This window comes from Lottia gigantea (genome assembly GCF_000327385.1).
Source record: "Lottia gigantea unplaced genomic scaffold LOTGIsca_2, whole genome shotgun sequence".
Lineage (NCBI taxonomy): Eukaryota > Metazoa > Mollusca > Gastropoda > Lottiidae > Lottia > Lottia gigantea.
The window spans coordinates 5,260,303-5,271,793 of record NW_008708400.1 but is presented as its reverse complement, the minus strand read 5'-3'; the positions used below and the strand labels follow the sequence as shown (position 1 = coordinate 5,271,793).

Below are 11,491 nucleotides of genomic sequence, written 5' to 3'. Positions count from 1 at the left end.
TTTTAATTTTTTTAGTCCAATTAAGTACAAAATTACAAGATGTGAAACTTGTTTTGAGTAACCAAATTAAGGTACAAGAGTATTTTCTGCAATTTGTGCCATTAAGTGATACATTAGAGAAATGTTTTATTTTATAACATCATTCAATGTGTATAGTGTATAAGATTTTCTAATAGAGAAAATGAAGATATTATGAAAACAGTTTAAAAGGTAAAGAAGTGTACATAAGTCGACAGAGTTCATTGTGGTTACATTTACACTAGCTTTACATAAACTTTAATCAAACTTTTTTCACAGGTTGTACTTTCACTATATTTTGTTGAATCAAAACTGCACTACTGTAACTTCTGAATTGATTTCAAGTCGTTTTTGAAAGCTGTGTATACATGCTAACAAGCAATTTATTGTCAGATTTTTGGAACTCTTTTAGATTGCACTTAATTGCTCATTTTCAACGTTCAAAGATGGCAACTTAAAATTAAATTATTACATTAAGTACATTGCTATGAGACATTTCTTGTTTGAGCTGTCTATTAACAGTTTATCTATTGTGCAAAAATAACATGGGTTAGGTTTAATTTGATGACTTTGAACTGTGTAGTAGACTTTATAACTCTTTCAGTTCACAAGATCAATGAATGAAGAATTCAATTGAATTTCAATATAACCATGTCTTTGTGAAAAATGTTTACCACCACCCAAATTATGATTCAGTGGTTATTTGAAATGTGAATTTTGAGTAAAAACGTGGGTGAATTGTACAAGAAATGTGCTTTATGTTGACATTTTGAAAAGTTTTGTCGTAGTTCTTTAGAAATAGTTTACTAAAAGATTTAAAAGAGATTTCTATGTGTATTGAGGACACTTGTAGCTTGTGTTTGCATTCTAATTTTCAACAATTGTCTGTGGTTCCTGTAACTCAGGGATAACTCTACTATTGTCTGAGCAAATTAAAAAGTGTTTTTGAATTTTTTCCCTTATTTTCAAAAGAATTGGAATAACAGCCTCAAAATATTATTGTTAGTCTTAGAATATCTTTGCATTGAAAAAAATCAATTTTTTTGTTAAATTGAAAAGAAATACATTTTGCTACAAGAAATTTCAACCCAATAAAATCACAAATTTTGGCTGAATATGGGCCTCTATGAAAACAATATTTTGAATGTGTGCTTATGTTTATGTTTTTATCAAAGCAAAGACATTTTAAGACTAACAGTTCATTTTTAGGCTGCTATTAAAATTCTCATAAAAATAGAAAAACGCAAAAGAACTTTTTACATTGTTTTTTACTAGATAGGGATTAGGTTTGAATTTGATTAATGATATTGACATAATGTGATCAAGTTTTATGAAAAATTACTGGATATTCAGACAGGACATGGCAAATAGTGTGTATAGACTTTTTGAGAGAAAGCCTGTCTCAGCGACTTTGTTTCTGCAGTTGAAGATTTTTTATTCTGTTAAAGTACTTTCCACGACCTTAAGAGTACAAGTTGTTTAAGTCAAAGTTTGTAAATTGTTGAAAAGGTTTGCTCAAATATAAAAAAACTTGTCGAGTCTAATGTCTGGGGTTGCTGTTTAATCAAAATACTCAGTCAATGTTTGTCAAAAGTTAAAACAATGTTTTATTTCAATCAATTTGTGTGATGGAAACTAAATTCAGGGTGGTCCATTAGGTCAGACTTTTATTTTCTATATTAACATAGTGTCATTTAGAACTTGAATATTGTGGATGTTTTGGAACAGCCAATGTTGCAGGTGGATTTCAATTGTGGATGTTAAAAATAAAGAAAGACTAAAAGTTGTGAACGTTTTGACTGGAAATCATTTGTAGATATTTGTTTAGCTGAACAATTGTGGATGTTGTGAGAAAGTAAGCTTAGAATTCATGGGTTTTGCAGGTGGATAAATATTGTTGGTATTGTTTGAATTAGTACTTCATATTTTCAGTCCTGTAAATTCGGAAAGTTGAGGATATTTCTAATGGATATTAGTTGTAGATATTATTTGAGTTGCTGATCAGTTGTGGATCTTATAAATTGTGGATGCCATAATATAAGACAAAAGACTTAAAAATTGTCCCGAAAGCTAGGAAAAGCGCGTTTTTCTTAATGTAAAGTGAAAAGTTGGATCTAACTTTAAAATATTGTAACTTACTGAGGCGTGATTTAAAAGACTTTGACAAATATGTATAAGTAATGGCACAACAGTGTTGTATTATATATGCGGTACTTTAAGAAGCATATTGAAGACATTATACAGGCTCTGACCGTAGCCATCTGGTTTCTACTATAAACTTGACAATCCTATAGCCTTTAATCACTTACTTACTGGTGCAATAACATTTTAATTCAGAAATTACAACATGCATACTGTTGGAGGTCTTGATATACTGCACGTAGTATATACAGGACATTGTTCATTTAAATATTGTGCTAAATACTGAATATTTGTGTGGTAACATACCTTGTGGTCAGTTGTATGCATACAGCAGTTAAAATAGCAGAAATTTAAATTCAGTTCAAATATAGGATATGAGATTTTGAATACAACATAATTACGATTCTGAACTGCATATATTGTGTATTGGTACAGGATAATCTTCATTCAAAATTAAATTCAGCTTTTTTGTGATCACCCTTATCTATATGTTGCAGAAAGAAATTTGAATTTTAAATTCAGTTTGATATTTTGATTTGAGTGCTTTAAGGTTAAAGTGATGAATATATCTGTTAAATGAGTCACATATTGTGAAGGAATATTCTCTGTTAAAAAATTATATACATCATTTGTGTGGCATCGTGGTTGGTGGTTATCTAAGTGAAGCTTCTAAATTTCTTAAGCTTTCATTCTCAATTTAAAATCGCCATTATAGTATATATGTACATACTCAATTCAAATGTTTTTGGAAACTGATTGTGATAAAAGGTATTCTTTAATAGAAAATATTGCAAAATAGGCCTAGACTTTATGTGCCAACTGTGGAAACAAAGTTTTAATTGGAAGTAAGACTGAGAACATTTAGAAGTGAGGTGTACAAATCACAAACACAAGACAATATTATGGAATAAGCACACTTCTTTAATACAATTATTATACACATAACGTTTCAACACAATTTACATGTGTCCTCATCAAATGAACAAATTTTTTTTGTGTGATTTGATTGGAAGTTTTAAATTAAAGATGTTAGGTCATGAAGTGAGCAGCAATTAGCAAATTGTAGGAAAAAATCAAAGCATTGCCTCTGTTGATAAACAACTCTATGTTCCTATATGTACTTCAATGAACTGTATGATTCTAAAATAAGATTATAATTACAGGGTAATAGGTGTATTTGGATATTGATAATGTTGATGGTTTAATTGATGTTTTAGACAGATCTATTGGTTGGGTGCTGAACATTGGACAGAAAATTCCTTTTTTGCCACTTTGCCTTTTTTTCTTCAATGACCCAAAATTACATCTGACGTGTCTTGAAATATGTTTGGTTGCTTATATTTACTTCTTGTGATAAAGGAAATCTGTGATATATATAAATATGTGCCGTAAACGTATTAAACTATGACAAGCCTTCTACCACCAATCTTCAATGGGAAATTTCATGAGAAAAATATATGAAGTTAATCATGGAATCCTTGTACGTTTCTTCTTTTTGAACTAAGGGATTTTTTTTAGATTCTTATATTGAAATAAAATAGTTACAAAAAAAATCATGAAATGTTAAATGTGACAATGGTAAAAAAAATATTTTCCGAGTTCCTGTATCCAATTAATGGGCATTGAAATTTTATAATAAAAGGTAATAGATACAGGATAATCATGATTAAATTATATATTTCAGCCACCAGATCAGCACCGTGCTCCACATCAGTATGATGACTATGTGGCCAAACGTAGACCTACTTTATTACAAGATTATCATCACCATCAAGCTGAAAGGTTAGTATAAATTATAAAGCAACAAAACCACTAAGTTTTCCTCACTGCCAACAGTATGTCTGTTCTTTATTCCAAAAAGTGATGAAAATGAAAAAATCTTTTCTGAGGAGTCTTGCGTTTAAAAACCTAATCTTATTAGCTTATTGGATTCAAATTCCAATTTGTTTATCTGGAAAGATATAGCTCAGATAATTGATGAAAATAAACGTAATTTAATTTTCATGTAAACCACATATGAAATGTTGGACAATGGGTCTCTTAATTTGAGTGCACAATCTGTAGATTATAAACAAACTCAGTGTAGACTATTTCCTTTTGTACTGAAAACTGGCACCACAAATATCCTTCTTAGTACTCTTAATCTTGGTGCATTTAACTGCATAAATTCCCATTAATAACAACATGAAAAGACCTAGGAGCACATAATGAAAACATAATTTTTGTGTATTTGAAATTTGTTGACATTAATGTCTTATGAAAACTTGACATTAATGTTAACTTAAAAATATGATTAACGTAACGTGATGCAGTCAAAAATGCTAGTTTAATGTTTTGATAAAAGATTTAAACGAGTCCAGGGGACTGAAATGAAAAAAGCCCTGTGTGCTGTAGTCATTGCATGCTGACATCGCTCAAAAGTATCATTTAGAATAGCTTGATGCCTCTATCTTACCAAAATTTCCTTCATTGCACACTGCATGCCAGTTTCATTAGCTTAATCATGTGTCAAATTTCCATTTTTTCATATTGTTAAAGTAGGATGTACTTTTCATGGATTTTTACTGTAATTATTCTTAACATGTTCTTGTATTATCTTGTTAAAAAAAGTTTGATATTTGTCTTTTTCTTTTGAAATGGTTTTGCTTTCAACTAAAAAGACACAATTTTAATAGGCTTATTTTTAAAATTGCACGAAATGAAAGGTCTAAAGCCTTATTATCTAAATTATTTCTATATATGGATTTTTAAGACAGTAATAATGATATTTTTCTCAGAACAATAATGAAAATTTTAATAGGTTTGAATTGTTAGAGATTCTATTGTTAAGTTTTGAATAGATTTAACCAGTTTCCACCACGCCAAGCTTTGTTTAGTTATTATATTAAAGTTACGTTTCCACCAGATTAACTTTTGTCTGGTTTTTAAAGGAATAGTAGGTTTAAAAATATTAGATAAATGATTAGATTTAAGCATTCTATGTTTTTTTTTTGTATGTTTTAAAAGCCAAATTGGTATTTTTATGATGTCATCGGTGGCAGTGTGCAACATTTGTTAAATTTTTGCACAATAACAAACCATTTTGTGGTCTAATGCATTAATGTTACACACCATCCATATTGACACAACATCATAACCTCACGTACGGTACTTCAGAAAAATATGAAATATTGATAAAGTCAAAATTTGTTTGTCTATTAGTTATTTTCAACTTGGTTTCTAATACAGCTTTAGCCAAGCTTTGTGTGATTGTTATTATCACAAGATCAGTCTTTTCTAGCTTACTAAAAATCAATTATTATGTTTTCCTTAAACCTGTTAGAAATTGTTTTCAAAATGGACAAAAGGGAAGTTTTTAGAAAATATTTAGAATTGTACTTGGAATATTTTGAGTCATTTCTATATGATGATTGTATTTATCTGCTTTTCAGAGCCGAACAGTACCCTCAGTACAGTCAAGAAAACCTAGCAGCCGTTATACCTACTAGAATAACTAGTGGGGGTGGGGATATGGGCCCACAGGTCAATAAACGTCCCAGATTGGCCATTAGTAGACCAGATCTCTTACAACCTTTACATGTTGATACTCAGATAGAGGTCAAAAGGGTAGGTATTTAAGATAGACATAAACAACCATTTTTTACAAGGACAACAAGGTTCATGAGGATCCTTTCTACCAACTGGTTCTTGATCATTCTTCTCCACATTGCTCTTTCCCAGATTATCTGCATGCTTGCAAAGCTGGAAGTATTGAAAATTTCAGTTTTCTGACTAAATTGTAGATTTAGATGTAATTGATGGCTCTTAATGTTTTTAACGTCTGCATTATCTCAAACTCATAGAACAAATGTCGTCTTAAGTGCCATTTACAGATTTTGATGTTGATCAACATATGAAATGTCTCACTATTTTATCTTTACTTCTGGAATAGCAGTTCTAATTTTAAACATCAATCTATTGAAGTAGTCCTTCCTGCCTCCCAACTCATATTTACCTATTCCTATTGCAGGAACCAGCATACAATCCACAAGTAGAAGCTATTTCACCTACTGAAGAACCTTTAGGAAAATCTCAGAAAGAAAAAGATGAGATCATAGCTCAGATTACTAACCTAGACCAGGAGATTCATCAAGTTGAATCTAAGATTAAAAACCTGCAGAAGAAACAGGTATTTAGATATTTTCACCATATACCTCCATGTGGATAATTCTCAATGCTATGCCTTAGCCTAGACCTTTCAGACAACCACAGAGAGTGAATAGTCATTCTTATGGAAAATAATGTGGCTAAAATGATTTCCCTCTACTATGAATGTTTAGTGAATTTCAAATTCTGGAAATTGAAGCTCTATTTCAAATTACTTTTCCTGATGATTGAATCTATATCTGAAACAATTGTCATTTGGAGGTAACAAATACTTTAATGATGTCATGCACTGAAGAATAATGTTTCTCTGTGGTTTGTAATGTAGATATAATATCCAGTATCATAAATGTATCCTATATTTTAGGATCAACTAGAAAAAGAAACAGCTAAACCACAAGAAGAGAAACGTGAATCACCAGAGTTAAACCAATCAGAACCTAAACATCAGAGTATAGCTCAAATTATATATGCTGAAAATAGGGTGGGTATGATTTACATTAAACTAAAGGGGTAAATTAGTTCCTGTTATTGGCCAAGATATCTCAGGACCTGTATGACTTGTCATAGTTTTACTTAGGTCACTGCCCAATTATTTTTACCCCCCTTTTTTTGAATTTTTTGTGAAAGATCTCAGATTTTATTTTGGTATTTTCAATCCAACATTTAGCCCTTATAAAATTGAAAGTGATAATTCCTCCGTGTGACTTGTGATTATGTATTAACAGATGTTGAAGGATGTTTATGTCTATTCTATATATTTTCAGAGAAAGGCAGAAGAAGCCCATAAAATGCTGAGTAAAATGGGCCCAAAGATTGACTTGGTAGGTATTGTATTGATCATACCAGGGTAGCCTAAAGGCATTCCCAGATGCAAACATCAGTTCAACTCTCAATAGCACTAATTAGGAAGTCAATTTTCTAGATCTTTCTTTTTAAAATAAAAAAACAGTCACTATTCTATTTAAAGTTCAGTAGACTTATATTTGACCAGATCAGATAGTGTAGATATATTAAAACACTTAAGCTGTAGTGAAATATCTTCAGCAAATTACCTCCCTTTTCCAATGTTTATGATGATTAGCTGTATTAATGAGAATGATTATCTATAATATTTCAGCCTCTGTATCATCAACCATCAGATACAGCCATATATCAAGAAAATAAACAAAAGTAAGTTTATATTTTTTTAATAAAATAGACATCCATTGAATAATTTTCTGTACTCTGACATATTTATTTTTTGTGGGTTGGTCAATCCAAGTTTACAGTCTAAACAAACTATTGAGAAATCATAGAAATTCAGTGTCCAATAACACAAAATATGATTAGATACTTTAAGATACTCCATGAGTTTGATTAGCTAATCTTTAAACACCAGTGTCTATTTTAATAATTAGCATACAGTAGAACTGTTCTGTTATGTTTTAAATCTGTACTTTGTAGGTTCGCTGTGTTTAAAAACAGGTTAATATTACATTTAAAGAAGAGACATCAAGCCAGAAGAATAAGGGTAAGACCATTTTCTGAGACTAGTCCTGTTATTTAATGTATGAAATTTATTTGTCTATTTGTTGCCATGTTATTCAGATTGCTTGTAAACATTTTTATTGTAAGATTTTGGAACAATATTACTTACCTTTCCAGGAGAAATATTTAACAGAAAGATATGATCAGTTGATGCAGGCCTGGTTGAAGAAAATAGAGAGAATTGAAAACAATGCAAAACGAAAGTAAGTTGTTGTGCCTTGTATTTAATGTTTTAACTGTGTCCATCAATCATTTCTGATTACGGCTTAATCTTTTAAGTGATTTGGTCTGAACATGACAGATTTTTAGCTTTGTACATATTCATAAGAAGAAATTGGCTTCAAAAATGTTCATAATTGTCAAAGGTTGATGCTATTTGACAAGGTCTCTATAACAAAACACATTTGTGGCAAATAAATGATGTCAAGTAAAAAATATTTTGATGAATATCAAATTTTTCCCTCTCAATCTCTACTGTGATTGATGTTTCATTCTCTTGTCAAATTTATTTGATGTACATTTATTTACATGTACTTAATCTCTTGTATTTGTATTTTACTTAAAAATATAGAATGTATTACTCATTGTTTAATTCATAGAGCGAAAGAAGCCAAATCTCGTGAATTCTATGAGAAATTGTTTCCCGAGATTAAGAAGGCTAGAGAAGACAGAGAAAGATTTCAGAGGTATGTTCTTGACAATATAGAGCTGAGAGCTTTCCTTTAGTTTAGTGGATACATAGGGAAATATAGCAGGCTATGCTAGAGTTAGTTTATAGTATTATATTGGGTTGTTATTGTAATATATATTATTATTTTTTACCAGTCGAGTTGGAACACGAGGTAGTATAGCAAGCTATGCTAGAGTTAGTTTATAATATATATTGAGTTTGTTATTGTAATATATATTATAATTTTTTACCAGTAGAGTTGGAACACGAGGTAGTATAGCAGGCTATGCTAGAATTAGTTTATAATGTATATTGGGTTGTTATTGTAATATATATTATTATTTTTTACCAGTCGAGTTGGATCACGAGGTAGTATAGCAGGCTATGCTAGAGTTAGTTTATAATATATATTGAGTTTGTTATTGTAATATATATTATAATTTTTTACCAGTAGAGTTGGAACACGAGGTAGTATAGCAGGCTATGCTAGAGTTAGTTTATAATATATATTGGGTTGTTATTGTAATATATATTATTATTTTTTACCAGTCGAGTTGGAACACGAGGTAGTATAGCAGGCTATGCTAGAACTGATGCTGAATTAGAACAGATAGTAGATGGTCTCAATGAACAAGAGGTTAGTTGAACTTTTGTATAGCTTCTTTTAAGAAAGAAGTAAAAGCATTGAAAGTCTTAAAGATTGCCTTATGACTTTGACTTTTCAAATAATTTACACAAATCTCTTCAAAACTCTACTGTAGGCTTTCAAGTAGCTTGGAATCTAACCAATTAGCTTGGACGTCTGGGGTTCAATATTTGGATTTTCAACCCAGCTTCACTATGCATAACGATACACAGATTAACTTGAAAAAAAGCATCTATTTTTTCAAGAAGAAGGAAAGATTAAGGTCATGTGATAAAGTTAATGCATGTCATTAAAGACCGCTTAAAATAAAAAAAACGGCTCTTCTGTCTGTGAATTTTTTATTCATTGCTTTTATTGATTGTTTTGTCAATATATTCTATTTAGGAAGAGGAGAAGAAGATGAGAAGTTTTTCTGTTATTCCACCAATGATGTTAGATTCTCATCAACGTAAAATGAAGTTTATCAATAACAATGGTCTACTAGAGGATCCTATGTTTGAGTATAAAGAAAGCCAGGCTTTGATTAAATGGACTGAAACTGAGAAACAGATCTTTAAAGAAAAATATCTTCAACATCCTAAAAACTTTGTGCTGATTGCATCATGTTTGCAGAAAAAGGTGAAACTTTAAGCATTCTCTGTGTCAGTGCCAACTTGGTTTGATAGAGTAAGATTGTAAACGTGCTGTTGTTAGAGAGGATTGTCTGAGATATTTACTACTAGGTTGGAGGACATGAAAAGCTATCTATGCCAAACAGCTTGAAACTTCTGAGAAACAACAAGCCACAGTTTCTGATAGATATGGTGTTTATATAAAACTCATTAATTCAGTTGGCGACCAGTGAATTACAAGTCAGAAATATTGAAATTTATTTCCAAGGGATATTAAATTTTATAGCCAGTCACCATTATATATAAAATCACTTTATAAGATTGAGAAACCTGCCAGAATAATAAGATAACGTTACTAGAGGTATATGAGTGTTATTTTTTCAATTTACAGAGTGTACCAGAGGTCATACAGTTCTATTATCAAAGTAAAAAGAAAGAAAATTATAAACAATTATTACGTAAACAAAATATGAAGAAAAGGCGTCCCTTTAAGGTAAGTTACACATGATTTAGATGGATATCTGTTGGCCATGATTACCTTTGTTTAACCTCATTAATTCATATTGATTCACCTGATATCACTTTTCATTATGAAATACTTCCTCATGTATGAATGATCTGAAATGTTTGTAACTTTTGTTCTTGCAGCCTCAACAACAGCCAGTAGTACCTAAAGAAGAAGTAAAAGAAATTAAACTGACGGTAGAAACAGTAGCCGTTACTGATGATATTAAACTAGAAAAAGAACCGTAAGTTATCAAATTATATTCATTTATAGTCTTTTACACTTTTACAGGTTTTTTTTTCTACGTAACTATCCATAAGTGTGCTTCGGTTAACAAAAGAAATAAACTGTCTTTCTGTGTACTATCTTTTATATTTCAGTTATATTATGCTATTGTATTAAAAAAAAAGGAATGGACAAAATTCCTGTTTCAAAATTCTTCTCTCTTGTGAATGAAATACATTTTTCTTGTATGTATTGTGTATTTAAAATGCTCTAGGTTCATTTGTCTTGATTAAGTATACATCAAACAAAGGCAATACTCCCCACAACTAATTTTACCTTTTCTTTATTGAATTATAGGACAACAAAGAAAGAAAAAGAGAAGAAAGAAAAGGAAGAGAAAGAAAAGGCTGAGAAAGAAAGACTTGACAAAGAAAAGCTTCAGAAAGAAGAGAAATTAAAGGAACAGGAGAGAAAAGAAGAGAAAGAAGAAGAGATGGAAGAAGATTCTAGTGATGAAGATGATAATACTGTTAAACAAACTGAAGCTGATGGTCATTATTTCAATTTATCTGCTCTTGTTTGACATCGAATTGCACCATTCTAATTTCAGTCACACATCTTGGTCACACATCTTGGTCACACATCTTGGTCACACATCTTGGTCACACATCTTGGTCACACATCTTGGTTTTATTGACATAATTATCGCAAAAGCTGTTAATTTATTTTGAGGTTTAGCCATAAATTGTTAATTATTTATTATCAGTTTTTGCGCTAGGAGGTCACTTACAGTTCACTATGTCTTTTAGGAAATACAAATAGAATGACCCTGATGCATATATAAGAACTGTTTAAAATCCCTATTAAGCAAGGTATTTATAGAACGCTTACTTAGTATTATCTGTATTTGGAACAGGGACAAAGGCTTCAATAAGACGTTTCAGTTATCAAATAAAATATTGTGTATACAAAATAAAAATTTATCTGTATTTAAAGGTGGT

The 11,491-nt window shown here is 30.5% G+C and overlaps 1 protein-coding gene across 1 annotated transcript; it reads left to right on the top strand.

Annotated features, from left to right (window-relative positions):
• Positions 1 to 6,229: 6,229 nt before the first annotated feature.
• On the top strand, positions 6,230 to 10,268 carry LOTGIDRAFT_104300 (hypothetical protein; the record flags this gene model as incomplete). The annotated part of the gene is made up of 10 exons (XM_009053452.1): positions 6,230 to 6,328; positions 6,671 to 6,787; positions 7,071 to 7,127; positions 7,424 to 7,476; positions 7,750 to 7,816; positions 7,951 to 8,036; positions 8,433 to 8,519; positions 9,053 to 9,140; positions 9,534 to 9,767; positions 10,152 to 10,268. Coding segments are annotated over 10 exons (1,005 nt in total), but the record flags the coding sequence as incomplete, so codon positions are not given.
• Positions 10,269 to 11,491: the final 1,223 nt, after the last annotated feature.